The sequence below is a fragment of the Camelina sativa genome, chromosome 18 (assembly GCF_000633955.1).
Source record: "Camelina sativa cultivar DH55 chromosome 18, Cs, whole genome shotgun sequence".
Lineage (NCBI taxonomy): Eukaryota > Viridiplantae > Streptophyta > Magnoliopsida > Brassicales > Brassicaceae > Camelina > Camelina sativa.
The window spans coordinates 12,011,224-12,038,125 of record NC_025702.1 but is presented as its reverse complement, the minus strand read 5'-3'; the positions used below and the strand labels follow the sequence as shown (position 1 = coordinate 12,038,125).

Genomic DNA, 26,902 nt, shown 5'->3' with positions numbered 1-26,902 from the left:
TTTTTTTTTTTTTTTTTTTTTTAATTTTCTTTCTTGGGTTTATAATCAAAATACAGGTAAGATTTAGTTAAAACTTAAAACCACCAAATAAAATCACCAAAAAAAAATATTTTTCTATACTTAGGGAAAAATCTTTATCTTTACCATATTAATTACAAGAATAATGCTTTGTTTTAAGTTAAAATTTATAATATATGAAGCAATAGTTGGATTTGTAGGTGTACAATAAAAACATACTTTTTAAAAATCCAAATTTCAATAGAATACTTTAAAATCTTAAAATAGAATAAAATCATAATTGAAAATCTATTAAACATTATAGAAAAATAGAAAATTTAATAACATGACTTCTACCAGCAAATTAAAAAAGAAATAAATAAACTATACCAGCAAATTGTTATAAAAAAAAAAGACTAACATTTATAATTATTTAGTTCCTAATGACACACAACATAGTCTTAATTTATTTTCAGAACAAAAAAACATCACCATATTTAGATTTCATTTACCAAACCAAGCAAAGTTATGATCTACAGTGTAAAGTTTAGATAATAGATTCTGAAAAAAAGAAAAAGAAAGGTAATGAGAAGAAAAAAGTTACATAACATGAGAATAATAATATGGGAGCAACTGAGAGCAAACAGATAGAGAAGAGAGAAGAGAGGCGTTGGGGCAGAAGACTCGCGTGCTGAGTTGTTGTGGTGTGTTGGACTGAGTTTTCTCATTAGCCTCTCAAATCGGGGAATCACCATTGAAATTGAAACCTCCTTTCACTACTACACGTGTTATGTAAACCCTTTTCTTCTTCTTCTTCCCAATTAAAAAAAAAACCTATCTTTTCTTATTACCTTAGTGGAGAGATACCCAAATCAGAAAGGTTCCTTCTTTATAACTCCGAGGACTCCTTGGTGTTTGCTTTCTGGTGAATTCTTTGATGGGTTTTGGTGTTTTCAGTTGAGAAAACCATTCTGGGTTACGAATCAGGGATTCGAGTGTTAGAGGAAAGTGTGGTTTATACTGTGACTGGAGGAAGCAATGGAGGGTGAAGGGATCTCAGCTGAGCGGAGAGTGGAGATTAGAGTAAGGAAGAATGGGAGAAAGGATAAGGTGATTATTGAGTTTTTAACCCAATTCGTGATTTGATTTATTGTGTGTCATTGTTTGTCTTATGCATGTTTGGTTCTTGTTACTGAATGATATGTATGATTTTGTAATAATTAATGGACAAAAGGTGAAATCTTTTTTGCCCGTTTTAGTGATTTTGTCTTGCATGCAATGCATAGCTTTTAGGAAAATAGATAGGGACTAGATCAATAGAGAAGATGTTTAATGAACTAGTTTTTTTGTTTCTAGTGTCTGAAAATGGATAAACTTCATAGTCTTGAGATGTGGTTTGAACAAAGCTTTGTTATGAAAGCTACATTTTTTTTAACTTTTGAATTAATTGGAGATGTTATTTTCTAGTTGGCCTCTTGTGAAAAAGACGTATCTGCTTACTCTGCTGAGATAGTTAAGAGTAATTGATTTCGTGAAAATGAGTTTCGTTTTGTAAAATAACCTGTTTGATTGTTGATCTGTCCTGTTCTTTGGTTATTGGCTGGAAATGGCTATTAGCACACCACCTTCGTGGGAAGACTATCAACCGTAAAACCTTTTTTACCACTCGGCTTATGCAATGGGAATATTAACATTCATACTGAGAGAGGTCGTGTATCAGATTGTTTAAGAAAGTTTATAAGCACATAGAGAGTTTTGTGTTGTTTATATGTTTGGAAACAATGTTATTTTGTATTTTGTCATCCCTTAGATTTGACACTTCTACATCACTTAAAAAAGAAAAACTCTTTTTTGTTTAAGTGATACAGGTTATAGTTGAGAAATCTGCAGCTAAAGGTTTACCTGAAGGATGGATCAAGAAGCTTGAAATAACAAACAGATCAAGCCGTAAAATCAGAAGAGATCCGGTTTGTACCGGCTACCATTGTTCAGCTTTTCTCACCTTTGATCACTGAAGAACATTTTGTGTCTTTTGACAAATTTCATCTACATTGTACATGCTCAATTCTCTTATGTGATTCTTGGAAATGCATGATTTTATTGTTGCAGTTCTTTATTGACCCTAAAAGTGGATACATCTTTCAATCCTTCAAAGATGCATCACGGTATGTTGAGACTGGCGATATTGGACATTATGCACGTAAGGTGAAGGAAAGCTATACCGAAGATGATGATTCCGGAAATGGAAAGACCGTCGTGAGATCCTTTTACCTTTCGTGATTGTTAGTTAAATGGAAAGCTCTATCTATAGCTGAGTAGTTGGTCTTCTGATCATTTAACTCTTGACTTTTTACTGTCTGATATTAGCTTTGTCTGCAGTATGTGGAAAAGAGATCTGCTGATGATTTATTGGAAAAGGAGAAAAAGATAGATACTCATGTCAGAGAAAGTAAACCGAGAAACTTATCTACTTCTGATGAACATTCCAGGAAGTGTAAGTACAAATTCTTTCGCCACTTGCTAGGGTATAATCATCATACTTATGCAGTGAGTAACTTAAATGTCAATATTCGATTATAATTTCAGGTAATATGAATTCTGACTTGAGCATCGTAGCCTCACAAGTTCTTGAGGATTTGGGGGAGAAGGAAGAGGCGAAAGATCCTATCGAAACGCAACCCATAGTGAAACGGGTTACTAGGAGCCAAGCTAAAGCTAGTAAGAATGAGGAAGTCGTGGATTTAAAAAGAAAGAACCTGTCTTCATCAAATGCAAAATCAGCAAAAGGTGTGTAGATTCCTGACTTAAAATTTCCACCCGAGTAGTAGTGGCTGAGATAACAAAAAGTCTGACTACGCCAATGTTATCTATGGTGTCTGTATTTGTAGAGTCTGTAAAATCCAGAATGAGGAGCAGTGCAAGGTCACAAGAACCAAAGAAGGAATCTGCTATGAAGGAAGAAGATGAAAAAGGTTCTACTGAAAAACGGATTACAAGGAGTAAAGCTAAAGTGAAGACGAAGGAGCTAAGTAATAGTGTAGCCCGGCGAACATCAAAACGATTAGCTGGTATTGAGCTTGAACCAACGCCTGAACTGAAGACAAGAACCAAAGTTCAACGAATAGTACCTCCTGATGAACAGCAGACGCCTGAATGTAATAAGACAGGAACCAAAGCTCAACGAATAATACCTCCTGATGATGGCACAGCCGGAAAGTGCACTGATGATGAACAGACGCCTGAATGTAATAAGATAGGAACCAAAGCTCAACGAATAACAGCTCCTGATGATGGCACAGCCGGAAAGTGCAAGCAACCTGTGAATCCTGTTGCTACCAGCGGATTGAACGAGACGGAGATACCCCTCAACAAGGAAGCAGCTAAAAGCTATATTGAAAATCGTTCTCAGAAACCATATGCTGCTGCTGCTGCTACAAGCAATAATCGTGTGAGTGCAGAAATGGCAGTGGGAGTTAAAAAGATCCGTAAATCAGTAGGCAGAAAGCCTTCTGTAGACAAGAAGACAGTAAAAACACCACCGATTATATATGAACTGAATCCAGTTTTTCATCTTGACGGTTACATGCAGAAGGAAGAAATGTCGCCTGTCTCNCTACCTCCTGATGATGGCAAAGCCGGAAAGTGCAAGCATCCTGTGAATCCTGTTGCTACCAGTGGATTGAAAGAGACGGAGATACCCCTCAACAAGGAAGCAGCTAAAAGCTATATTGAACATCGTTCTCAGAAACCATATGCTGCTGCTGCTGCTACAAGCAATAATCGTGTGAGTGCAGAAATGGCAGTGGGAGTTAAAAAGATCCGTAAATCAGTAGGCAGAAAGCCTTCTGTAGACAAGAAGACAGTGAAAACACCACCGATTATATATGAACTGAATCCAGTTTTTCATCTTGACGGTTACATGCAAAAGGAAGAAATGTCGCCTGTGTCACCGTTGTCTTGCGAAACTTCTGCAACAAAGTGGGAGAAGACAGGAGCAGGCATAAGGCTGGGAGGTTCTAGTCCAAAGGATAAACTTACTACCAGTGTCAAAGCAACTGAGATCTCGGATTTGGGATTACCAAATAAAGGAACGCATCCACGTCCTTGTGATACCATTCAAAGGAGAAATAAATTAGGCAACGAGTTATCTAACTCATCTGTAGTAAGAGGCGCATGCTCAAAAGTGATGGAGAAGAATACCAACAGCTTCTCTTCAGCATATAACTCGACTCTTGCAGATCTTTGGAAAGATCCTTGCATCGCCTTTGCTATCAAAACTCTGACCGGAGGAGAGTCGCTGCATCTTCCTAACACCCCAGCAATCTCTTCTGATCCCACCAACAATCACACCGAGCAGAAAGGAGTCTCCTTTATCCCAGAGACTACTGGTAATGTTAACATATGCTCTGAAAAACCAAGTGAACCCCCAGTTCCGGATATCTGGAAAGACCCGTGTATCGACTTTGCTATAAAAACTCTGACAGGCGCCATCCCTATAGGGTTAGATGAACCACAAGTGAAATCAAAGTCTGAGGGAATGAAGATTACCACAATGCAAGAACGGGAAGGTAGGTCAAGCAACTGTGATCATTTGGTTCAACAATGTAACATGAAGAACAAGTCTGTGGATAAAGGAGACTTGTGTGCACAATCTTTATCTAAGGTCTAACAACAAGAAGAAATAAAAGCTTAGTGTTTTAGGGGGTGTATTCCGTATGGTAGGGGGCGTTTTGATAACGCCATGGGTGATAGTATAAGATCCATGTGCAATGCCTTGGTCTTTTTACCTTTTTAGCCATGTTCTGTAAATACATAACCTGTATTAGTTTTGTGTATCGACAGAACCTGGAAAAAAAACTCTTAACCACCTCAATGGATATTGTTTCTCCTCTGTAACAATGGTTGTTTAATTGTCTCTTCTTAAAAGTTACCTTTTTAAAACTCAATTTTGAAGCTTTCAGTTCATTAACTATGATCAGATTTGAGAAGATGATGGTGACGTCATCTCAAACGAAAAAAAAACCCGCGAAAAATTCTAGCTTTCCGCCAAAATAAACCTATACATACATAAATATACACATATAAAGTAAATGTACCGGAGACGAAAGAAGAAGGAGATGGAGATTCGAGTAAAGTGTAGATGCGGAGAAGAAGAGTGTAGCGAGTGGGCGATCGTTGAACTCCAAGGAGTCGTTGAGACTCAAGCTTCGTTCGAAGGTTCTATTCAGAATCTGGAAATCGGTCGGCTCTGTCATACCGAATCGTCGCAGGTTTCGTTTTTTGTGTGTTTCCTAATTCAATTCTCTAATCGGAACTGTAATAACCAGAGATTGATGATCTTTATATATGTTTGTTGTTCAATCGGTTCAGGAAACGTACACGTTCACGGTGGGTTACCATGAACTCATAGGCTCTAAAGTGACTCTAAAGAAGCCATTACTGGTTTTGAAGAAGCTTCAGTTGGATGATGAAGTTTCAGGGAAAACAACGGAACTTGAAGTTGTTGGGATTATACGAACAAAGATCTTGTTTAAGACCAGACCTAAGCCTCTCATTTCCGGTAACAACCTCTTGATTTGCTTTCTGAAACTTTTAGCCTTAAAATTTGGTCTGATAGTTCTGAATACTAAGTCACTTCTTCTTCTTTGTTTCAGGAACAAACTGAAACCTCTCTATTGCTTTTCATTGTTTCTGCTTGTTTCCTGTCTTAAAAACTATAACTATGTAGTCTCTCTGTTCGTTCTTTTCAATGAGTTTGCAAATCAAGAAACTTGATTACATTATTTGTGTTTGTAGTACAAAGGGAGTAACTAAAATGCAATCATGATCTCAAAATCTCAATTGACTTCATAATATTAGTAAAAGGCCGTAGATAAAGAGTTTACTAGTCCTACTCAATACTCATCATGTGAATTTGATGCTAACCCAAAACAATGCAAAGATTCTGGTCTGTTTCTTATCTACATATATTTTCCAAAGGAAACCAGTTGGTTGGAGAGTTGAGTTTGCGAGTCCTTTTTCGTGTGTCTATGCATTTGGCACGGGAGCGTACCCTGCACGGGCTCTTAATGTTTCGGTTCTTTTGCTTCTCTCCATCACTCCAACCAGCCATTCTATACTTTCTTTGATTCCTCGCCTGCTCATCAAAACATACGTTTAAATTTTTCCTGCTTTCAAGTGTTTCTATTGGGCTATAAGATTCATGTGTGTAGCTAAAGATAGATTTTTACTTACCCATCATATCCAGAAACTGCTTCAAACATGTAAACCCTTTCGTCCAATTTCTTTAGATCCAGATATCGGTCCAGTTCCTCAGCTGACACAGCACTTGGAAGATCCTGCTCATCAATTACAGATTCAATACTATCAGCAACAACATATCAAAAGAGAAGTTAAGCTAACAAATGAGGCAATGCAACTTCCTACTTGCTTGTTTGCCAATATCAAGAGAGGGGCTCCTTGCAAATCCTCATGCCGCAGGGCTTTTTCTGGTGAAGACAATTTAAGATTATATTTGGCTTCATAATGCTATGTTTGATGTCAACTTGTGTACACAGACTTACCTAGAGCAGATTTTGAATCTTCAAAGCGTGTTGGGCAAGCGGCATCGATCAAATATATCAATGCATGTGCTTCTTCATAATACTTCTCCCAAATTGACCGTAAACCAGGCTGCCATAATGAGGAAAAGGCTCAGATATTTGGTTAAAAAGACTGATCCTTTTTCACAATTGGGAAATCAAAACAAACTATAGTTTTCAATAGGATTAGGAAGATTGATCCTTTTTCACTATCAGGGTTTATTTCAGAACAATCGATAGTTTCCAATAGGATTAGAAAGAATCTCTATTGCAAGAAAGGCTCAAACATGCTTCCAAAACGAAGACTCTTAACTTGAGGAGGGGAAGAGTTCAAAAGGATTGTCTATGTAACATAAATCTCTCATATCATCTCAACAAAAATGCTCTAGAGTGGTATAGGTGACTAGTATAGCCCAACGGAACATGAATAACTATGATATGAACACATAAATAGGCACAAAGACGAGAGATCAATTACATGATTTAAGGCATTTCCAACTCACCTGACCACCCAGGTCCCAAAACACAATTTTAGCATTGGAGACTTCAATACGACCAATATTTAGTCCAACAGTAGGTACAATTCGATCATGAGGAAGACCTTCAGAGATTGAGTATATAGTCTTCAATTTCTCCAAAAACGTCTAAGACAATGCAGCATAGGCAAGTATATCAGAGGTAAATCCAGGCTAAAGTAACACATGGAAAAGAGATTAAAAAGAGGAAAAAAAATTACCGTCTTCCCAGCTTTGTCGATACCAAGAATGAGCACATGGAACTCAGTCTTGCTGAACATGTAACTCCATAGCCCAGCCATAAGAGAAAACATGACTTCCTCCTCCTACTTCAAACTTATTTAAATAATTTGATTCTCCCTTGGCTGAACCAAAACAAGGGTGAAGCTTATCATCAGTATCAAGATAACTTTGCTTCCTTATCATAATTTCACTAAAGCATAACAGAAGAATCATCAAGAAGTAAATTAGATATCACAAGACTCCATGATCTGACACACATTCACTCACAATAACAAAAAAAAAAAAAAAAAAAAACCCCACAATGCAATAATCAAATCTACCTAAGAGACATCAAACTACTAAAACCACTTTGAATCACAAAAGGTTTCAATTTCCAACACCGTAGCAACTAAAAGGGTAGATCTTGGGATAGCTAATGGATCAAATAAAAAAAAATTAGTGTATCATTAAGACCTAAGACCTCATTCGCCATTGCACATCAGAAAGATCAAGAGCTAGATCAATACAAGCTCCTTAAGTATGATAAAATCACCAAAAAAAAGATTCTTTTAACCTTCGATTGAGAAAGAAGAAACGAAGATTCGAAAAAAACCCTTACAGTTCCTGAAGATCTCGAGAGAAGAACTAAAGAAAGATCGAAACTTGTTTTTTTTTTGCACTCCTCCTCCGTCTTCGATTCGATCGTCCTCACCTCAAAGAAACTTCGAAAGGTAAATTCCAAAACTACCCTTACCTCATTCTTCACGCGCTTGATCAAATCCAACGGGTTTGAAGTATCCCACGTGGCAAAATCTGGATGAAACATTAGTCAAAGTCAAATAAACGGACGGCTTTGGTTACATCTCTTCGTTGAACTGCCGTATCATCTAATCAAAGAACACACAAACAGGTCTTAAAAACTTGCGATCGAGACAGAAAAAAAAAGTTGCCGGAGATTTTGAAGATGGCCGAACCAAAGAGGTAACGTAATTTCTTGTTTCGATGGTCACAAAAGATCTACCTTTGATTTTAATTTTGGTCTCTGTAGAACCAAACGTAGGCTAGGGTTTTCTTAATCTGGGTGAAGGATTGAGGAAAGTGATTAGCTTTTGATATCAATTGGTTCTTTTGAGTTGAACCCTTTTTGATTGAAACCATTACTCAGCGAATTTTGATAAGTTAGGAGTTGTTTGCTTGAGCTCAATGATCCTGATTACTGCTTCATTGTCTTTAAGGTTTGTGTTTTTGAGTGGTCACTTTATACCATTGTGTACATTTCTTTGAAAAAAGTTAGTATCGATTTAGCTGGATTAGCCTTAAGTATGGTTCTTTTTTTTTTCTTTTTAAGAATTTGCCTTCGTTTGTGTCCATAGCTTACTGCATCAGAAGTGTGCCTTTCATGTGTTTATAGTAAGATCAATTTAAAGCCACTGGCTATGTTAATTTTGTGTGAGGGATGAAACATTCATAGATATGAAGTTCTAAGCCTTCTATGGTGGTCTTTTTATGAAGGAAGTGTGAAAACAGATTTTTCTCTACTACCCCCCATTGAAAAATAAATGGAAAAGGGAGGTCTTATTGTGTTAATGTTCATGGATTTTTCATGTTCCAGCAGAACTGTGAACTGTAAGATTCTGGGAACTTTATTTTCTTTAGTTTAGGGCTCAGGTATTGGAAAGAGAGATGACCTTTGTATAATGTAGTATAGTTTCTTGTGGGATTAGTCTTTCTCTTGCAACATTCAGGATGTTTTTTGTTTATGGCAGGGGTCGTGTACAATGGGATGAAGCTAATATAGTGGAAATTGAATCTAACAAACCTGTGAGGCAGAAGATTACTGAACCAAAGACACCCTACCACCCGATGATTGATGATGATGGTTTGTCTATTTCTCTTTTATTTGGTTTGTGTTTCTGTATGCACAGAACTTGTGATACACATTTGAGCAATCTTGTGTATAAGCTTATGACAATTTTTTCATATACATACTTGTCATCATATGTATATAAATAAAATGTATCTAAAACATAAGGTAAGTGTAAGTGAAAATGATTTGCTTTCAAGGTTTGTATAGTTCTGAACGAATTAGATCCTTGGTAATGGCTCAATCTAGGAATTTGAACAGTTGCTAGTTACTACTCTTATATGGGGAAACCTTGTACCTGCTATTGATTAACTTGAATTAGTTCTGTTTTTTTCTTCTAATCTGTGTCAAGTAATGCATATATACACTTTCTAATTGGTGTTTCCTGATTGATTGTACCAGGTTCTCTGTCTCCTAGAGGAAGATCCTTTGATGAATGTGTTGATGATATGCAACGTGCGGAAGAACTGAGGAACAGTCTGAAGGATGCAGCAGCTTCGTCCAGTAGAAACTCTAGCCAGGGTTCTGGTGGTGGTGGCTGGAGCTCGTCTGACGAAGAAGAAGCAGATCCAATGGATCAAGATGAAGAAGGTCCTCCCTCAAAAACCAAACAAAATATACTGTCATGTTGTAGGTGCTTTTATTAAACCATCTCCATATGTATCTATTTTTTTGGGTGCAACTCACAGTTCCGGAAAATGGGAAAAATGCACGTTTCAACGCACACCGGAAAGCACACTACGACGAGTTTCGGAAGGTGAAGGAACTGAGATCCTCAGGGTCCTTCTACGAAGAAGAAGAAGAAGAAGATCATGATGGTGCAAAAGGCAGTAAATCAGAGTCGGCAACAACAACCTCACGACACACTAAAAGCGGCAACAAAGAGATAGATGCAGGCACAACAACTGTATCAGAGAAGTCATCTTCACCCCCGAGTTAATAATATAAAAACCTCTCTCTGTTGAATCAAATTTGTATTACTCTGGTTCAGGCTTTACAGAGCTCTCTATCTCTACTAATCTGAGTTTTATCTACTTGAATCCTTCTGAAAAAAGAAAGAAAGAAGAAAAAAAACCCATCAAAATTCTGAAATTATGTTATTGTCTTTATACCATTTTTAATGCAATTGCTTACAAATTACAATCACTTATGTTCTTACGTTGTGTTTTGTTTGATCTTCTTTGTATCTCTGTATTGTGTTCTTTGGTAGGCATACAAAACCGAACCAAACCGGTTAACAATTATCCAAACCGAACGGTATAAATATTTGTAAACGTGGTCCAAATTGCACGATTGAAGATTATTATTAAACACATCAATGGCGAACAAGAAAGCTCAAGAAATGGCGGATCTAGCTTCTCAGATCTGCAATCAGATCTCCTCCGTCTTCACCACTCCAACCTCTCCATATCCACCACCACTCGACCTCCTCGTAACAGAGCTCGCCGCAACCTCCCGCAACCGCAACTCTCGTGTCTTCCTCTACGGAGTAGGACGAGAAGGTCTCATGCTAAAAGCCTTCGCGATGCGTCTTTCTCACCTCGGTCTCTCCGTTCACTTAGTCTTTGACATGACCACACCACCAATCTCATCATCCGATCTCCTCATCGCGTCAGCTGGTCCTGGAGGATTTTCAACCGTCGATGCCATTTGTTCTATAGCTAAATCGAACGGTGCTAAGGTTCTACTCCTCACTGCTCAGCCGGTGACAGGTTCTTGTGTGAAACATGCCACGGATGTGTGTTACGTACCTGCTCAGACTATGGCGAGTGACAACGGTGGTGGTGATGCGGGGGAGTTAGGTGAGAAACGTTTGTTGCCGATGGGGAGTGTATATGAAGGAGCGTTGTTTGTGTTGTTTGAGATGGTCGTTTACAAGTTAGTTGATGTTTTGGGTGAGACTCCTGAGTCGGTACGTGCTCGTCACACTAATCTTGAGTGACGTATGAATTTTATTAGCACGCTGTGTTGTTTTGGTATGTTTAGGATCTTGATTTTACCTAAATTTTTAATGATCTAAAATATTTTATCCTCTATTGTGTGATGGTTATTTCTTGGCTAAGTATTTTGATTGTTATTTGTCATTTCCACGAAAGCAGCATATATGACCTTTTGGATTTATGAAATTAAAAAACAATCAATCTATTAACAAGTTCATTGCCTATGATAGAATATTAATGGAATCCATTGTTTTAATTTTTAACTGAAATGCAAAATTATATTTAATCGAAATTCTTACTATGAATACACCCCCCTATTGTTTACTTTCTTGAAATGAAAATAGAATATGTTCGAAACATAAATCAAATTTTACACTTGTTTTACGCCATGGGACGTGTGACTCAAACATTTTGTCAAATGATTAATTTATAAAATTTGGCGTCTATCTTTACTTTCGTGTACCATCTCTGTATGCAATCCACTTTATATTTTAATGCTTTCATCCGGTTTTAGTAGTTTGTGGATGATCAAATTAATGGTTTAAAAGCATAAAACATTGATCAACTTTTATAATGCACTTTAAAGCATCTCTAGTTAACTATTATGCAGTATAAAATAAATTCAATATTTTCACATCACTAGTTTTTGACTATTATACAAAAGGTGAAGCTTTAGCAACATTCTGTTCAATTTATAAACAAAAAATTCTATTAAAAAAAAACAGCAAAATATAAAAACACAGTCCATACTTTTGACTTTCATGCAAGTACTAAGAAATACTTTTTAATTGTTTCACACTTGTTTCCAAATAATCAATTCTCGTTTCCATTAAATCAACTTTACTTTTCACTTTCATTTTCACAGTGTTCTAGTATTAAATCATAATTATCTCAACATCGGTTGGAGCTAGAGAATATAGCTATTAGTTTATATTATAATCCCAATTTTTTATTTTTTGAGTAATTTGATATAGATATGTGCCAAAAATAGTAACATTGTATAAATCTAGCACTCCTAATTTATTAAATCTTAGTTCCATCTCATCAAAGTAAAAAACTTGTCATCTGTAGAACAAGCTGAATTGCCTAGCAATTAAAGCTATCAAACCATTGATTTATGACCGCACAAATAAGAGCCGGATTTTTCTCACACCAAGAGAATACTTTATCCTCCAATATGCAATCCAAGTTATCCATAAGAACATCTATATATTCCTGGATTGAATCAAATGATTGATAAGAAAATCTATGTTATCTATTTTGCAATCATGACAATGAACAAGATATATTATACCACTTAAAAGAAGTTGCTTGATTTTGAGAAATTCAGAAGTTATTTAGTAAAAATAGAATAATATCACTTGAATTAAAGCGTTGTACATAGTTTTACCTATTTGAAATTTAACCTCATTCGATAATACATAATGTAAACCAAAACTAAACATGATTTTTGTATTTTAAAAAAAAAAATTTATGTTTTTTACTACACATAATTTTATATTATAATTTCTTAATTTGTTAAATCTCACTGTTGAATCTACAATTTTACTTCATTAAGTGGTGAGAAAAAATATGTACGCGGCAATGGCGGACCCAAGAAGTTTGAGTAGCACATTTGGTTTCCTGCAGTGTGTTGATTGCCCCAAATCCAAGTTCGATACTCCTATTCTACACCGTTTATTTTTTTTTTCCCTATTTTAAATATTTAACTGTTTTAAAAAAAAATTATTGAATCTCGAAACCAAAATCTGACTTTGTTCTTCCACCACAAGAGAGAGAGAGAGAGAGAGAGAGAGAGAGAGAGAGAGAGAGAGAGAGAAGAAGAGTCGAAGAACAATGCTTGAGATTGTTGGAACTTACAGGAATCTCACACTTCAAATCATACTATCTGTCTTCTTATCCCTAATCCTCTCATTCGTCAAAATCTCAATCATCTTCCTCCACGGTCTCTGTACCTACATCCAACCTGAAAATCTCAACCAAAACAACAACGCCGGAAACGGACTCCGACCCGCGATTCGAAGACCATCTAACAACGAAGATCCGAAGTCCAATGTCGAAGTCAGGAGAAGAAACAGATCCAAAGATAAATCCGAATTCGACGAAAGCAATGCCCAGATCTTTCGAATTAAGCTCGATGAAGATCACCTCAGATCTCGAATGTATTTCACAGAGTACAATTCGCTTTTCGTTTTATCCTTTTTAACTGTTTCGTGCTTTCTTCTTAACCGTTACTTCGGTGTAGAGGAGGAGACTCATGGAGTGTTAGGGAACGGTTTGATTTTTCCGCTTGTTCTTGGGTTTGTAGCTTTGTGTAAGGTGTTGGTTGCTTTGGGGAAGATCTCGATTGAGAGATCTGCTTCGAAGAAATCTGAGAAGAAGCTTAGTTTGATTTTTGGGGTTTTAGGGTTTGTGTTTGGGATTATCATCAGTGCTGGTGTGTTCCCTAAAGGATTTGATTTTCAATTGGGTTCTGTTGATGCCTTCTCCTGTATTGTGATCTCGTTTTCGATGGCTTGTATCTGTGGGTTTCTTTATATGCCTGCTGGGAGAAGTGCAAGGTCGTTTTGGGTTGGAACTGATCAGATTAGGAGTAATTTGTCGATTGTTTCTTGTGGATGGTTCGGGAGGATGGTTCTGTACGCGAATTATATCGTATCTGTGTTCACTTCTTTGCTTTGGATTCATCCCTTGGCTGAGATTTTAGTGAAGAGAACTGGAAGTAGTCAGACTGGGTTGGTTGGTAATGTAGGCTTGTCGAGTGATGATTTTGTTGAGTTTCGGGTGTTGTGTTTGTTACTGTCGGGTTTGCTTCAAGCTATGGCTGTTCGTCCTAACCTTCAGATGTTTTTGAACGAAGCGGTTCTCTCTTGGTATCAGAGATTACATGGAAGCAAAACTCCTGATTTGGATTTTAGCCGGGCGAAGATGTTTCTTCATAACCATTACTTATGCCTTGTTGCTCTGCAGTTTTTGGCGCCATCGGTTCTTGTGATTCTTTTCCTCGGCTTGTCTCAGATTGACCTGAGCTCTTTTGCTGTGTCTCAACTGGTATGTGGTTCTTTGCCTTGCGGTGATTTCGTTAAACAAGTCGGTTTGCTGATGTCTTGGTGGGTACTGTTTGTTTGGTCGTGTTTTACTTCGGCAAGTCTTGTCTTTTATCGTCGAGGTGTCTTGTATGTTTCTTGAGAAGTCTGTAGCTTTTTTCTCAACGTTTTTTTTATGTATTAGGGAAAAATGGCAGAAACAACAACAACAAATCAGTTTTGCATAATATAAAACTTTGGTCCATTCGTTTCTTTGTTCTACTCTACTTGCTACACTCTCACAAAATGTAAATTATCCTGTTGTCTCTCCTACACTTTGACAAAATGTTTCAGACAGAGAAACAAGATTAGAAAGTTAGCTAAGCAGGTATACGAAGAGCGGCTCTGATCTTGTGAATGGTGCATGCGATGAGGTTGTTAACAGTTTCAACAGACTCCACGTTGAGTTTTGCAGTCGGTAGGCTATTCACTAAGATCTGAAATCCTACAGTCAGGAGACATCCTTTGCTTTCTTGATTCACCAAACCGCCATTGGTATCGATCTGATCAGACAATGATGATGATCCGTCAGGGAATATCGAGAACCCCGATGGAAGAAGTGCTACATAAACTGAATCTCCACCGCTCATTACAACGTTCATAGATGGAATATCAACAGGCGCGTAAACCACCATTGCACCAGAAGCGTCATTCCATGTCTCTTGCAAGATGAGCATACTACTCTCGTTTTGATCCTTCCCCTGCATATTGGTCTAATGATGAGTAACCAAGAACAGAGATATATTAGGAATTAATGGATCGATTGTAACCAAGAACAGAGATTCAGAAGAGATTATAAACTCACAGCAGCACGCAGAAGAGAGACGCAGCTTCCTTCGTGTTGCCCTTTTGGGACGAGAAGCGTGGTTTCCATTGAAGCACCATTAGACAAAATATCCCACTGGTTTCTGCATTTACCATCACACAGAAACTCAAAGAGTCTCTGCTGAGTCACCGGTAACCACAGAGACGTTGCGGCGCTCAGGACAATACCTGACGGCTCAAGACTCTTCCTAGTCAGTATTCTCGTGTCCTGTCCCACGTTCTCAGCATTAAGCTTCTCCCATTTGTGAACGGACGAAGCAGTTATGCCCGAGTAAAAGTTGACCTTCATACGCTGTGCGAGCTTTAGTATACTCTTAGTTCCAGTAAGTGACAAACCTATCAGAAAACACTCTTGAATGACTTCTCTCTTTCAAATCTAAACAAATGCAGAAAGAAAAAGAAATAAAAAGAGAGAAAACCTGTATGATCTTGAGAAGACAAAAGGTTCGTGAAGCTTTCGCATTGTCTCTGTAGAGTCGCGAGCCATTTGGTTGCGCCCAACCCAACCGAAGAACCAAGCAACGGTTGGTAAAGCGAGTGGATGTGACTCTCTCCATACTCTGAATGTTCTATCCATGTCACCTGTTAAAAAGTCTATATGTGTTAAACCAAATGTGGGACATTGAGTTTGTGACCGGTAGCAATAACCCATTTTACTAAAAAATGTTACATAGTAGATGAACAACATACCAAAAGATTTCATCGATAAAAGTAAACTAAACAAGATATTTTTGTTTTAAATGATATATATAGCCTAGATTTAGCCCAGACAAGAAGCAAGATTTGCCTTGAAAAATGAAGCCTTTGATGAGTTAAATATTTCTTAAAGGAATCTTTTAAAGTTTAATGATAAGATATACAGAAAGGCTTCAGGTTCTCAGGCTAATTTGTCGACTCATTTAGTTATTAGTTTAGAAGACTAACCAAACTTCTTAACGATGAAAAATTCATGAAAATCTCACGCAGATCCATGACATCAAATTGAGAATTGAAAACTACCTTGGAGCAACCATTGTCTATGTTTTGTATGATGCAGCCTGAAGGAAACCTCTTAGAGCCACCATAAGACTTCAAGTTCTCATTTTCTCTGTTTATATCATAAGAAACATCAACGACCGCCCATAAACCATCTCCATGTTGCTTGCAGTATCTAAGAAACTTCTTCTGTCTGATTGGAACTAATGGAGACATCACTTGAAACTCTGCTTGCATCTGTCCAAAACAAAAAAGGATCATTGAATTAGCAATGTAGCCAAAATATATAATATTTATGGTTCTTGAGAAACATACCAATTGAAGTGAGCCGTTTCTTGATCCATCACTACCGTTGGATATCACTTCTACGGTTGATGCAACCGCGACAAAACACTCAAACATCTCCGCCCATTTGTTCTGTCACAACCCCAAAAGCAAAGATGAGATGTTTATCAGTGAGTGTGTGCATAAATAAAAATACTGGTTATTAGAGAGTATACAAGTTTCTCATACCGTGTCCATAAGAGCATCGACAAGAGCCACACTATTGATGAGAACTAAACCAGTTTCTCTTGTACACGCAGGTCTGACTATTGATTCTTTTTCACTCTTTGATCTCCATAAAGGATTTTCCAATTCAGCTAACTTCAACAACTCATTCATAGCCTCCATGGCAAGATCCATAAACATCAGAGAAGTTCCACCACTGAAGCCATTCCCTATAGGCAAATGCTCTGAACCAATCCCACCATTTAAAGGCTGCTCAAGTGAAATAGACCCACCAATGAATCTGTTTGCTAAAGCACAAATCCTATCCAGCTCGTCCTTAAGCTTAGTATTCTCAATCCTAAGTTGGTGCTGCTCAAATGAAACCTCACCAGGTATAACTGCTCCACCACAATCAATACATAGAGAACCTCTCATTGACTCTTTAAGGAAACTGTTTTCAAGACGCAGTTTTTCATTCTCTTGTCTTAGAATCACATTCTCATGTCTCTCTAGTTGTGTCTGGTCAATATATAAACAACAACATACACATAAAAAACATAACTTTACCATCAAAATTACAACTTTTCATTTTTAGTACTAAAAGTAAAGTACCTTCATTTGAGTTCTTCTGTTCTGAAACCAAAACTTGATTTGCTTACCCTCCAAAGTAAGTTTTTTCCCAAGTTCCAACCTTTGCTTTTCATTAGGATGAGGACACACTTTGAAGAAGCTACACTCGAAACAACAAATATTTCAAAAACTTTTGATGAAAATGCAAAAAAAAAGTTAGATGCTTTTGAAAAGAGAAATTACTTACGATTCGAGTTCTTGAATCTGGTAAGAAGTGTGCCTATGGTACCTTGTCCTCTTCTTCTTCTTTCTCTTAGGACGCTGTTCTTGTTTATTCTCATCACCAGACATTGCATCAAAGCTATCATCATCACTCAACGATCTACTCTCAAACTCATCATCTTTAAGCCTTCCAAGATAAAAACTTGGATTAAAATGATCTCCTCTAGACATATCAACATCAAGATCACCGTTCATTATCCGTTTCTGCAACCAAAAAAGAACAGAACAATAATCTTAAGTTATAGAGTGATAAAGAACAAAACAGATAAAGCCAATAGTGAACTTCTACTATAATGCAACAGCCAAACATATTTGAGTATATGTATTGTCACTGTTTCTACTCTTCTCAGTGTTTAACTTTGCTTGTTCATCAAGTTTCATACCTTTCAATCAATACACTGAAAATCTTCTGACGACTAAACAAGAGTCTCAATTAGTATATCGTGAGAGTGAGATCAGCAAAATGAAAGAGAAAAGTGTCTAGCTCCTTTTGTTAATATATATATCATATGACTTGTCCCCTTTTTATTCAAAACTCTGTTTTTTTTTTGTCTCTCTCTCCTGACAATTTTTAGTTTAAAGGGTCCCAAAACCTCATTTTATACCTTTGACCTTTTAATCCCAATTCTCCAAAGAATATCTTAGAAAGGTGAAAACAAAACAAAAACGAAACCCTAATTTTACTGAGACCAAGAAGAAACCAAAGCTTCGAATTTGACCAAATGGGTTCCTTCTTTTGTCATTTTCCCTCAAGATTTTGACAAATTAGCGAGAAAAGAAACAAGCCTTGAGCTAAAAAGCCTAAAACATCTAGTTTGACTTTTAACTATGGGTAACTGCAACATAAGATATAAAAATATATTTTTTTTTCTTAAAACGAAAACTTTTGTTAAAATTGTAAAAGAGTGTTTCTTGAATTGACAGTCTAAGAAAACTAACATATACTATTTATTTTTTAAGTTGACAATATATAAAGAGACAGAGGGAGATGAGCGTGTGGCCCGAGCTCGTGATATCCGCCGAGCAGTTCAACTTGGACGCGCTAATTGTATTGTTAAGTCATACGCGTTTTCTGGTAGCATGCTATATATATTGCTAAGCTAAAAGTAGTCATGAAACAGTTACTTGGCTAAATTTATACATATACTTTCCATGATAAAGCAGTTGTCCATACAACTACACAGTTTCGAATTACCAAGATCTCTATTATCCATCTCTCTTCAGTCCTACTAAATAAACGTGATTACTTCATATAGATATCATCTACCACAAAACTTTTAGAAAGTAGTAGATTTTAATTCTTTTTTTATTGGTAATCAAGGGGAGACAATGTCTCCCAATTTATTCATAAGAAAAGAAAATTACAGACAAACAGACCGTGCAAGGGAAAACCCAACCGAGTCCTGCAAAACAATAGAACGGACTGGTTCCGGACATAAAACAAATGAATGAAAACCTAACGGAAGCGAAAACGCATAGTTAGCTAAGTCATCTGCAAGACGGTTAGCCTCCCTATACACATGACCAATACAGACTATCCAGCCCCTTGAGATAAAGCCATAGCACAAACGTACTAGAAAAGACAATAGATGAGAGTCCTCAATCCCTGTCGTTAAGAAACCCACCACCAGTTCTGAATCTACTTCCAACTCCACACACGTTATACCCTTCTCCCAAGCAGTATACAACCCATAATAAACTCCCTAGAGTTCCGCCAATGGAGCAGTGCATATACCAATATTAAAAGCAAAACCTCCAATCCAGGCGCCATCACTATCTCGCAACACACCACCAGCTGTAGCCAAACCCGGATTCCCATGCGATGCGCCATCCGTACAGCTTAATCCATCCTACGCTCGGAGGAGACCATGCGATCATCCTCATCCCTCTATTCGGTCACACTCTTCCACCTACCTCAGCCAAGAAAGAATCATACACCTCCTTGGCCCAATCCTTAAGGAAACAGACTCTATCCCGACACCGTGCTGTACTCTCGAAAATGTTCCCACACCGCCACTTCCAAGCCCACCATATCACCACCACAAACTGCATAGCCCAGGAGTAACCCTCCTGTTCCACATTATCTCCCAACTGAGTAAACATCCACTCCATAATTAAGGAACCAAAATAAGAAGGCAGTTGGCACGGAGAGAGAAGGCGCCTCTAAACCCCTGCTATTGCTGGACAATCCCTAAGGACATGTATTATACTCTCAAAACCACCTTTACATACCTGACATACTGCCGTATCACAGAGATGTCGTCGATATCTTTCTGTGTTCGTCATCAAAGCCTGATTCCCAACCAACCATAAAAACGTACGCACACGTTCTAGAGCTTTGACCTTCCATAACCGCGTGAAAAACAGCGTCATATCCTGGCGAGGTTTATCATTCCTGGTCATGACAGCATAAGCAGATTGAACCGAGAATCTGCCATCAAGACTACCTCCCCATGATAACCGATCTGATGCTCCAGTCACGTTATCAATGACCACTGCTCGTAGTTGCAACTTAGCACAATCTGTTAAGTATCTCAATATCAGCGAGTCACTCCACCCCATACCATTACGCCAAGCTTCACAGGCTCTTACATTCTCATAACCCACTGGGGGCTCACCAACCAGCATGTCTATAAGAGGCTTATTAGCTAACCATTTATCCAGCCAAAAGCGTATCTCCCTCCCATCTCCTATGATCCAACTTAATCCCGGCATCACCACTTCTCGTAGTCCTATACTCACACTACGCCATGTTGATGACCAGTGGCTCTTAACAACTAGCCATGACTTGTCATGTGGATCACCAACTCTATACTTTGATCGAAACACCCTAGCCCACAAAATACTCTGATCATGAAGTAAACGCCAACCAACCTTAGCTAACAAGGCCTTATTCATATTCATTACAGAACGGATCCCCAACCCCCTTCATTTCTTGGTGTACAAACTCTACTCCACGCAACAAGGTGTTGTTTCCTCTTAGGCGGAGTACTTCCCCATAAAAAAGACTTTGAAATCTGATCAAGCTTATTAAGCGTATGCTTTGGCAAGGAGATTGTGCTCACATTGTGTACCGGGATTGATGACAAGACCGCCTTAGTCAGTGTTAACCTCCCTGCGAAACTTAGGAAATGACCCTCCCAACCCGACAACCGTGAATTCACCCTCTCAAAGACCTGTCCGAAGGTCTCCTTGTTTATACGTTTATGTAATACTGGCATCCCAAGGTACTTACCAAGGTCCTGAGTGGATTGCATACCACTCTCTCATCACTGATTAACTTAGCCAAGTCTCTGCTTACATTCTTCGAAAAAAAGATTTTAGACTTATCCAAGCTCACCTTTTGGCCAGATGCTACACAGAAACTCTCCATCACTTTCCGAATAATCCGAATCTGAGCCACAGATGCTTCTGCAAAGAGAATGAGATCATCCGCGAAGCAAATGTGTGATAACTTGGGACCACCACAAGATAAACTGACTGGTTTCCATTCCTTGGAGTCAACAGATATTTCAATCAAGTGACATAGTCTCTCCAGACACATCACAAAGAGATATGGGGAAAAAGCGTCACCCTGCCTAAGCCCTCATGATGGGTAAAGGGTATTGTCTTCTCGCCATTCCACAAGACCGTCATTGAGGGTCCAACAACACACTGTAGTATCCAATTTCTCCACTCCGGACAAACCCGCCACTTTTAGTGTATCCTCCAAAAAATCCCACCGAACTCGATCATAAGCTTTCTCGAGGTCTAATTTCAGCAACATCCACCCCTTCCTACCCTTATTACGCTGCATTGAGTGAACCGCTTCTTGAACTATCACGATATTATCGGTACTTAAGCGACCAGGGATAAAACTTGCTTGAGCTGGTCCAATGAGCTTTGGCATAACTGTCTTAAGTCTCAACACCATCATCTTCGTAATTATCTTGAACAGAACATTACACAAGCTGATTGGTCTGAACTGCGCCATATTCTCTGGTTTTACCACCTTAGCAATGAGTACCACTAAAGCATCATTTAACTCTCGTGGGAGCACCCATGTCTCAAAGAAATCTAAGACAAAGCGAGTCACCGAGGTACCGACCATATCCCAGCAATGTTGATGAAAAATAGGCTGGAAGCTATCAAGCCCATGAGCCTTATACTTCCCCATACACCTGATAGCAAACTCCACTTCAGCAGCCGAGAAAGGTCTATTAAGAGCAGTTAACTCCGACTGAGACAGGCGCGCAAAACCAGTTTGCGGTAAACTATGAACCACCGCATCCACATCCTCCAGTGAGTATAATCGCTTGTAAAACTCAACGGCCATACGTTCTAAGTCCTCTGTATCCGAGACCCAATGTCCTGCAGCATCCTTTAGTGACTCAATCAGATTTCGTCGTCTTCTAATTATGGTAGACGTGTGAAAGAACGTTGAGTTCCTGTCTCCCAAAACTATCCATTTTTCTCTCGACTTCTGGTACCAAAGAACTTCCTCTTGTTCTAAAACCACATCAAGTTCCTTCTTAAATCTATCCTCCTCGAATAACAAGGCATCAGTTTGGTTCAGGTCCAGTTGATCTTGAAGAACTTTTATGTCATGAATCAGAGTATCCTTACGTCTTTTGATATCACCAAACACTTCCCTGTTCCACTTCTGCAAAATGGTTGTCAACCTCTGTAGAGCCTCCGGTGTCGTCAGCTCCCCATTCCAAGATGTAGACACCAACTCTTTGAAACCGCTATGACTCAACCATGCAGCCTCAAAACGAAACGGACGCCTCTGCGGGTTACCTTTCACCTCTGGACACAGTTGCAAGTAGAGAGGGGTATGATCAGATGCCATAAAAGGCAAGTGTGAGACCACCGCTTCCTGCCACTTGAGACGGGCTTGAGGACAACACAAAATTCTGTCCAAACATTTCGCGATAAAAGTCTCAGCCACCCTTCCACGCCGCCAAGTATATCTGTTCCCTTTAAACCCCATATCAATTAACGAATTTGCATTAATCCACTCTCCAAAGGCATGCGAATCAGGAGACAGTCTCCCATTACCACCATTCCTCTCGTCCAATCTAACAATGGTATTAAAATCTCCTCCCATAATAACAGGCTCTTCCACACCATGTATTGACTGACTAAGCGCCTCCCACAATCCACTTTTTCTACCAACTGTAGGAGCCGCATAGACATCAATCACATGAACCACCTCTGTCCCATTCTTAACCCTCGCATGGACAAACTGATTTGAGGACTCCACAATGTCAACATCCCCAATACTCCCCCTCCACAACACCCATAAGCCACCACTTTGCCCCTCTGCATCCACTCGATAAGAGTGTTCAAAACCTAAATTCTGGCAAATACGAACCGCCCGATCACCTCCAGCATGTGTTTCGAACAAAGCCAACATATCAATCGGGTTTTTCTTCAGCATATATCTAATTGATCTCCGGAAATTAGGTTTATTAGCCCCCAAAAATTCCATAAGATACTATTCATCATCGATTCACAGCAGCAAAGCAGAATTACCGGGGACCAACATTATGCGATCCCAGAGTCCACCACTCCATCCGGTGGATCCTGATACACAACCAAACCCCTCCTCGCCAAATCCTCACCTACTCCATTATGAGTCGCATCCATATCCCTTGACTCGGAAGGCGTAGAATTTGTCTCCGCCAGTGATTCATCTTCATCCCGCAAAACGAGATCCCTAGTTCTCCCAGAACTAGCTTTCTCGACTCGTAAACTTTTTCCAGATGCAGAGAGTTCCACTTCTCTGCGTGTAGGACCAAAGACAAGGCCTCTCATGGGCCTATTCACCTTAGTTGATTTTCTACGTGGCCCACTACGCTCATTGACTTATTACCACCCCGTTTCTCCAAAGGACTATTTCGTGGGCCTCCACTACCTTTCCCTGTAAAGCCCATAAAACTACCTGCCTTAGCTTGGGGAAAACTCTGACTCATACTCGAGTTATTACCTAAATCGACATTTTTTTTATTTCCCTCCTCCGAAATCATAACTTCCCTTATCTCCTCTGAGATCATATCATCATCCAACCTATCAAATCTGTTAGCCATCACGATATTCTTTAATTTTTTAGTAACTGGAATTTCCTGAAGATTCCTTTCCTTTGTTGGGACCGATTCACCCGCCACAGCCACAACCCTATTCTCCAACCTCTCTGGTCGCCGTCCCGGTCGTCTGACCGCCGTAAAACCATCTGCACCCTCCTTACTTCCTCCAGAATCAACAACAGCGGGGGAAACCGTCTTCGCCATCACCAGAGACGTCCCCGCGTTTTCCTGCAGTCCCCATGGGCAAGAGTGGACCAAATGTCCGTACAAACCACATGCCGAACAGATATTCGTAAGACCTTCATACACAACATAATACCGCTCGCCATTGATCAGAATGGTACCCTTAAGTGGTCGTTTTAAATTCACCTCCACACAAATTCTAGCGAACCTGGCCCGCTCAAAACTCAACGTGGTTAAGTCAACTTTTATCGGTCTCCCCAACCCTTTAGCGAAATTCATCAGGATTGACTTGTGATAAAAACTCACCGGGATGTTCGACAAACGAATCCACACCGGGGTTGTAACGATATCATCTCTCAATGGATCAAACTCTGGTGACCATGCTTTCACCATAAGATAACTCCCAAAAGCTTTCCATGGCCCCCCGGTCAACGCTGCTACAAACTCCTCCTCTACTTCAAAACGAACCATAAAGAATTGTCTAGGGAGATCCATAACATACATAGCCTTCTGTGGTTTCCATAGATCCCTCAACTTTCTATTCAACACAGGCAAAGGGATCTGCCTTCCCAGAACCTTTACAATCATACACTGCTTCCACATGCCATACANCCACACCGGGGTTGTAACGATATCATCTCTCAATGGATCAAACTCTGGTGACCATGCTTTCACCATAAGATAACTCCCAAAAGCTTTCCATGGCCCCCCGGTCAACGCTGCTAAAAATTCCTCCTCTGCTTCAAAACGAACCATAAAGAATTGGCTAGGGAGATCTATAACATACATAGCCTTCTGTGGTTTCCATAGATCCCTCAACTTTCTATTCAACACAGGCAAAGGGATCTGCCTTCCCACAACCTTTACAATCATACACTGCTTCCACATGCCATACACCACTTCCAAAACTTCCGATTCAATAGTTACAACCGGCTCACCGTCCTCACTATTGGGGAACTCCAACTTTACTCTCTCTGTGACAAAATCATCATCCAGCAAACTTTCCGGCACCGACATACCACCTGCACCACTCCCCACAACCCTCTGTGCCCATGTCCCTATCGGAGCATCCGGCGGATCTCCCGGTAGCCTGCCTTTCTCACCACTATCCATCATAGTCACGTCATGGTCATTCAGCGGTGGAACCCTAGACTTTCCCATTTTCTTATTCTTTTGTAACTAATTATCCCAGCAGTAGATTTTAATTCTAGAAGCCTGTTAAATATTTTTCCCCCAATGTATAAAGTTTAAAGCCCGAAAATTAAGATTCCCTTCTTTATTTTATCATAGTTTAATTAATGTACGAGATCACTATCATCAATCCTAGACTGAAGTCACTGAACGGCTGATCTGCCTGTAGGATTCATTTATCAACGTGAGGTTCAACCATTCTAGTTTTTTCTTTTCTTTTCTAGTTAATAAACCATTCAAAAAAATTATAATTTCACTTCAATATTATTCATTTTTTATTCCAAACCCATTGGTTTTACAGCGACCAACAAAAGCCAAAAAAAAAAGAAAAAAAAAAGAATAACAACAACTCAAAAACTCCGAGTTCTTTATTCTTAGATGTATCTCCGTGATCTCTTTCCATGCTTCTCCTATAGAATTACAACAAGAATAAGAGAGACCTTAGATGCATAATTATACATATATAGTATACTTATATATACCAATCAACGTATTAAATGTTAATTATATTGGATTGGTATGCTTTTAGCCACTTACATATAACGTTTTGAATTGATATGGGATAATGGGAAGATCCATATCAACTGCAGGAAAGTGTAGGGATGTTGCAGCGAGAGGGAAGCCTAGAAGCAATGCGGAACGTGTTACAAAGGCATTCGTTAGGCACTGCCTCAAGAGCATTGCAACACTCTGCACTCGGGTTGGTCCTGTCAGCTCCAGGAACCACAAACTCACCACACACGTTCAGTCCACTAAGCTGTGCATTGCAGCTCTGTCCATCGACCACCGTCGCTGCCATCACAACGAGCATTACCATCACTGCCACCTTCATGATCGACTTGGACGAGCTGGATGAGACTGCCATCTTTTTCTTCTTCTTTATCTTTTATGTATTATCTGAAAATATGATTTTGAGAATGCGGGGGCCGGTGTTTGTTTGATCTATATAAGTGTTAAGGGTTCTATTGATGTTTATATAGAGTGGAAGAGGATTGCATCGTCATTTGGTGAAGAGCGCGCGGGTCTATGTTCGTCATCTGTGAGCTACCTAACGAGATAGATCACGCTAAGATGCACCTTTTTTTTGTGTGTGTACATGTCAGTGTGTGGGAGTGAGAGAATATGCATGCTTTTGTGAATCTGTGATTCCTTAGTTAATGAATACATATGCATGTACAATATAAAAATAAGGTTTTTATGAATTTTGCACCCACACCCACTTTCTCCAAAAGTATTAACACTCACACCCACTTTCTACTACTCATATACTTTTTCTCAAGTTTAATTACATATTACCCCTCACTCCTTCTAATCTATTCTATTTTTTTTCTCTCTCTCACACACAATTATTCAATCAAACAATACATCTTCTTCCTTGTTTTGCTTTTGCTCATCCATTGAAAGATGAAAGTTTATTTATGTTTTTCTCTCTCTCACATTCATTTTCTAAAGTTTTCAAAAACCATTCCAACACTGGTGGAAATCTAGAGAAGGTGAAATCTTTAGATCTTTTTTCTTATCACTTTAGATTATATGAAATTCGATCTGGGTTTACTTGGTTTTATTGTGATTTTGTGATTCTACTGATTAATTGTGGTTTTGTGAGCTTTTTAATATTGAATTTGTTTTAGTTCGATCTGTGAAAAAGTTTGAATTTTGTTGTGTGAGTGTTATCCATTACTTATATTGTATCCACAAATAGTTATCCATTTGGATAAGTTTGACAAATAATGTATCCACAAATTGCACTATAACCCCATATGTTTCCATATGGACACGTTGTCATAGTCACCTAAATTGATGTGTATTACTTCTATGTTGTATGAATAAACACAAGTAACTATCTATTAACAATACTGCAATTGACTATCCACTTATCATTGAACAAATGTTCAACGACAAATGGATACTTTATAATCTAAAAATTCATTAAAAATATAGCAATATGTATCTTAAAATGTAGAAAATATATAATCATAACATATTGTATATAAATAAATAGATAATTTGTTTTATGATAACCATTTAAAGTGTTAATAGCAAAAAAAAGAGAAAAATAGAGAAAATAAGGAGAGAAAGAGGAGAGGGGCAAAATTGTCCAAAAAACAAAGACA

At 38.6% G+C, this 26,902-nt stretch overlaps 8 protein-coding genes across 12 annotated transcripts; 5 read left to right on the top strand and 3 right to left on the bottom strand.

Moving 5' to 3' along the window:
- Positions 507-4,890, top strand: LOC104761230 (methyl-CpG-binding domain-containing protein 13-like). 3 transcript variants are annotated; one of them, XM_010484270.2, is made up of 6 exons: positions 507-1,107; positions 1,866-1,964; positions 2,107-2,253; positions 2,365-2,491; positions 2,584-2,784; positions 2,886-4,890. In XM_010484270.2, the coding sequence occupies exons 1-6, from the start codon at positions 1,036-1,038 to the stop codon at positions 4,664-4,666; spliced, it is 2,427 nt and encodes an 808-aa protein (XP_010482572.1). In that variant the 5' UTR covers positions 507-1,035; the 3' UTR covers positions 4,667-4,890. The 3 variants fall into 3 exon arrangements, with proteins under 3 accessions (XP_010482572.1, XP_010482573.1, XP_010482574.1); XM_010484271.2 differs by having other exon boundaries at positions 508-1,107; positions 2,377-2,491; XM_010484272.2 differs by lacking the exons at positions 507-1,107; positions 1,866-1,964 and having other exon boundaries at positions 2,215-2,279; positions 2,377-2,491.
- On the top strand, positions 5,106-5,777 carry LOC104761229 (chromosome transmission fidelity protein 8 homolog). Its single transcript, XM_010484269.1, has 3 exons — positions 5,106-5,267; positions 5,368-5,557; positions 5,652-5,777. Exons 1-3 carry the CDS (start codon positions 5,115-5,117, stop codon positions 5,660-5,662), a joined length of 354 nt encoding a protein of 117 aa, XP_010482571.1. The 5' UTR covers positions 5,106-5,114; the 3' UTR covers positions 5,663-5,777.
- On the bottom strand, positions 5,822-8,032 carry LOC104761228 (ADP-ribosylation factor-related protein 1-like). Of its 2 annotated transcripts, none has more exons than XM_010484266.2 (7): positions 7,935-8,032; positions 7,315-7,458; positions 7,082-7,222; positions 6,561-6,669; positions 6,424-6,485; positions 6,232-6,335; positions 5,822-6,133 (listed from the first exon to the last, which is right to left on the bottom strand). In XM_010484266.2, exons 2-7 carry the CDS (start codon positions 7,405-7,407, stop codon positions 6,025-6,027), a joined length of 618 nt encoding a protein of 205 aa, XP_010482568.1. In that variant the 5' UTR covers positions 7,408-7,458; positions 7,935-8,032; the 3' UTR covers positions 5,822-6,024. The 2 variants fall into 2 exon arrangements, with proteins under 2 accessions (XP_010482568.1, XP_010482569.1); XM_010484267.2 differs by having other exon boundaries at positions 7,890-8,018.
- On the top strand, positions 8,214-10,293 carry LOC104761227 (protein phosphatase inhibitor 2-like). Its single transcript, XM_010484265.1, has 4 exons — positions 8,214-8,296; positions 9,082-9,194; positions 9,582-9,770; positions 9,869-10,293. Exons 1-4 carry the CDS (start codon positions 8,280-8,282, stop codon positions 10,117-10,119), a joined length of 570 nt encoding a protein of 189 aa, XP_010482567.1. The 5' UTR covers positions 8,214-8,279; the 3' UTR covers positions 10,120-10,293.
- LOC104761225 (3-hexulose-6-phosphate isomerase-like) lies at positions 10,378-11,215 on the top strand. Its single transcript, XM_010484264.1, has one exon. The coding sequence runs from the start codon at positions 10,498-10,500 to the stop codon at positions 11,119-11,121; it is 624 nt and encodes a 207-aa protein (XP_010482566.1). The 5' UTR covers positions 10,378-10,497; the 3' UTR covers positions 11,122-11,215.
- On the top strand, positions 12,860-14,427 carry LOC104761223. Its single transcript, XM_010484261.2, has one exon. The coding sequence runs from the start codon at positions 12,956-12,958 to the stop codon at positions 14,306-14,308; it is 1,353 nt and encodes a 450-aa protein (XP_010482563.1). The 5' UTR covers positions 12,860-12,955; the 3' UTR covers positions 14,309-14,427.
- LOC104761224 (homeobox-leucine zipper protein HDG7) lies at positions 14,507-17,541 on the bottom strand. 2 transcript variants are annotated; one of them, XM_019239841.1, is made up of 8 exons: positions 17,312-17,541; positions 17,107-17,224; positions 16,519-17,013; positions 16,321-16,422; positions 16,030-16,242; positions 15,450-15,612; positions 15,011-15,381; positions 14,507-14,906 (listed from the first exon to the last, which is right to left on the bottom strand). In XM_019239841.1, the coding sequence occupies exons 1-8, from the start codon at positions 17,539-17,541 to the stop codon at positions 14,526-14,528; spliced, it is 2,073 nt and encodes a 690-aa protein (XP_019095386.1). In that variant the 3' UTR covers positions 14,507-14,525. The 2 variants fall into 2 exon arrangements, with proteins under 2 accessions (XP_019095386.1, XP_019095387.1); XM_019239842.1 differs by having other exon boundaries at positions 15,011-15,366.
- On the bottom strand, positions 25,024-25,718 carry LOC104761222 (protein 108-like). The gene is made up of 2 exons (XM_019240292.1): positions 25,326-25,718; positions 25,024-25,198 (listed from the first exon to the last, which is right to left on the bottom strand). Exon 1 carries the CDS (start codon positions 25,651-25,653, stop codon positions 25,369-25,371), a length of 285 nt encoding a protein of 94 aa, XP_019095837.1. The 5' UTR covers positions 25,654-25,718; the 3' UTR covers positions 25,024-25,198; positions 25,326-25,368.

Excerpts from the sequence above, each read along its gene's own strand:
- LOC104761224 (XM_019239841.1), bottom strand. The coding sequence starts at position 17,541 with ATGAACGGTGATCTTGATGTTGATATGTCTAGAGGAGATCATTTTAAT. Across the intron at positions 17,014-17,106 it reads ACAGAAGAACTCAAATGAAG|ACACAACTAGAGAGACATGA; the intron begins GTACTTTACTTT and ends TATATTGACCAG. Across the intron at positions 15,613-16,029 it reads TAGACAATGGTTGCTCCAAG|GTGACATGGATAGAACATTC; the intron begins GTAGTTTTCAAT and ends ACTTTTTAACAG.
- LOC104761223 (XM_010484261.2), top strand. The coding sequence starts at position 12,956 with ATGCTTGAGATTGTTGGAACTTACAGGAATCTCACACTTCAAATCATA.
- LOC104761228 (XM_010484266.2), bottom strand. The coding sequence starts at position 7,407 with ATGTTTTCTCTTATGGCTGGGCTATGGAGTTACATGTTCAGCAAGACT. Across the intron at positions 6,670-7,081 it reads TTTGGGACCTGGGTGGTCAG|CCTGGTTTACGGTCAATTTG; the intron begins GTGAGTTGGAAA and ends TCATTATGGCAG. Across the intron at positions 6,486-6,560 it reads AGATTCAAAATCTGCTCTAG|AAAAAGCCCTGCGGCATGAG; the intron begins GTAAGTCTGTGT and ends TGTCTTCACCAG.
- LOC104761222 (XM_019240292.1), bottom strand. The coding sequence starts at position 25,653 with ATGGCAGTCTCATCCAGCTCGTCCAAGTCGATCATGAAGGTGGCAGTG.
- LOC104761225 (XM_010484264.1), top strand. The coding sequence starts at position 10,498 with ATGGCGAACAAGAAAGCTCAAGAAATGGCGGATCTAGCTTCTCAGATC.
- LOC104761229 (XM_010484269.1), top strand. The coding sequence starts at position 5,115 with ATGGAGATTCGAGTAAAGTGTAGATGCGGAGAAGAAGAGTGTAGCGAG. Across the intron at positions 5,268-5,367 it reads GTCATACCGAATCGTCGCAG|GAAACGTACACGTTCACGGT; the intron begins GTTTCGTTTTTT and ends CAATCGGTTCAG.
- LOC104761227 (XM_010484265.1), top strand. Across the intron at positions 9,195-9,581 it reads CCCGATGATTGATGATGATG|GTTCTCTGTCTCCTAGAGGA; the intron begins GTTTGTCTATTT and ends TGATTGTACCAG. Across the intron at positions 9,771-9,868 it reads AATGGATCAAGATGAAGAAG|TTCCGGAAAATGGGAAAAAT; the intron begins GTCCTCCCTCAA and ends TGCAACTCACAG.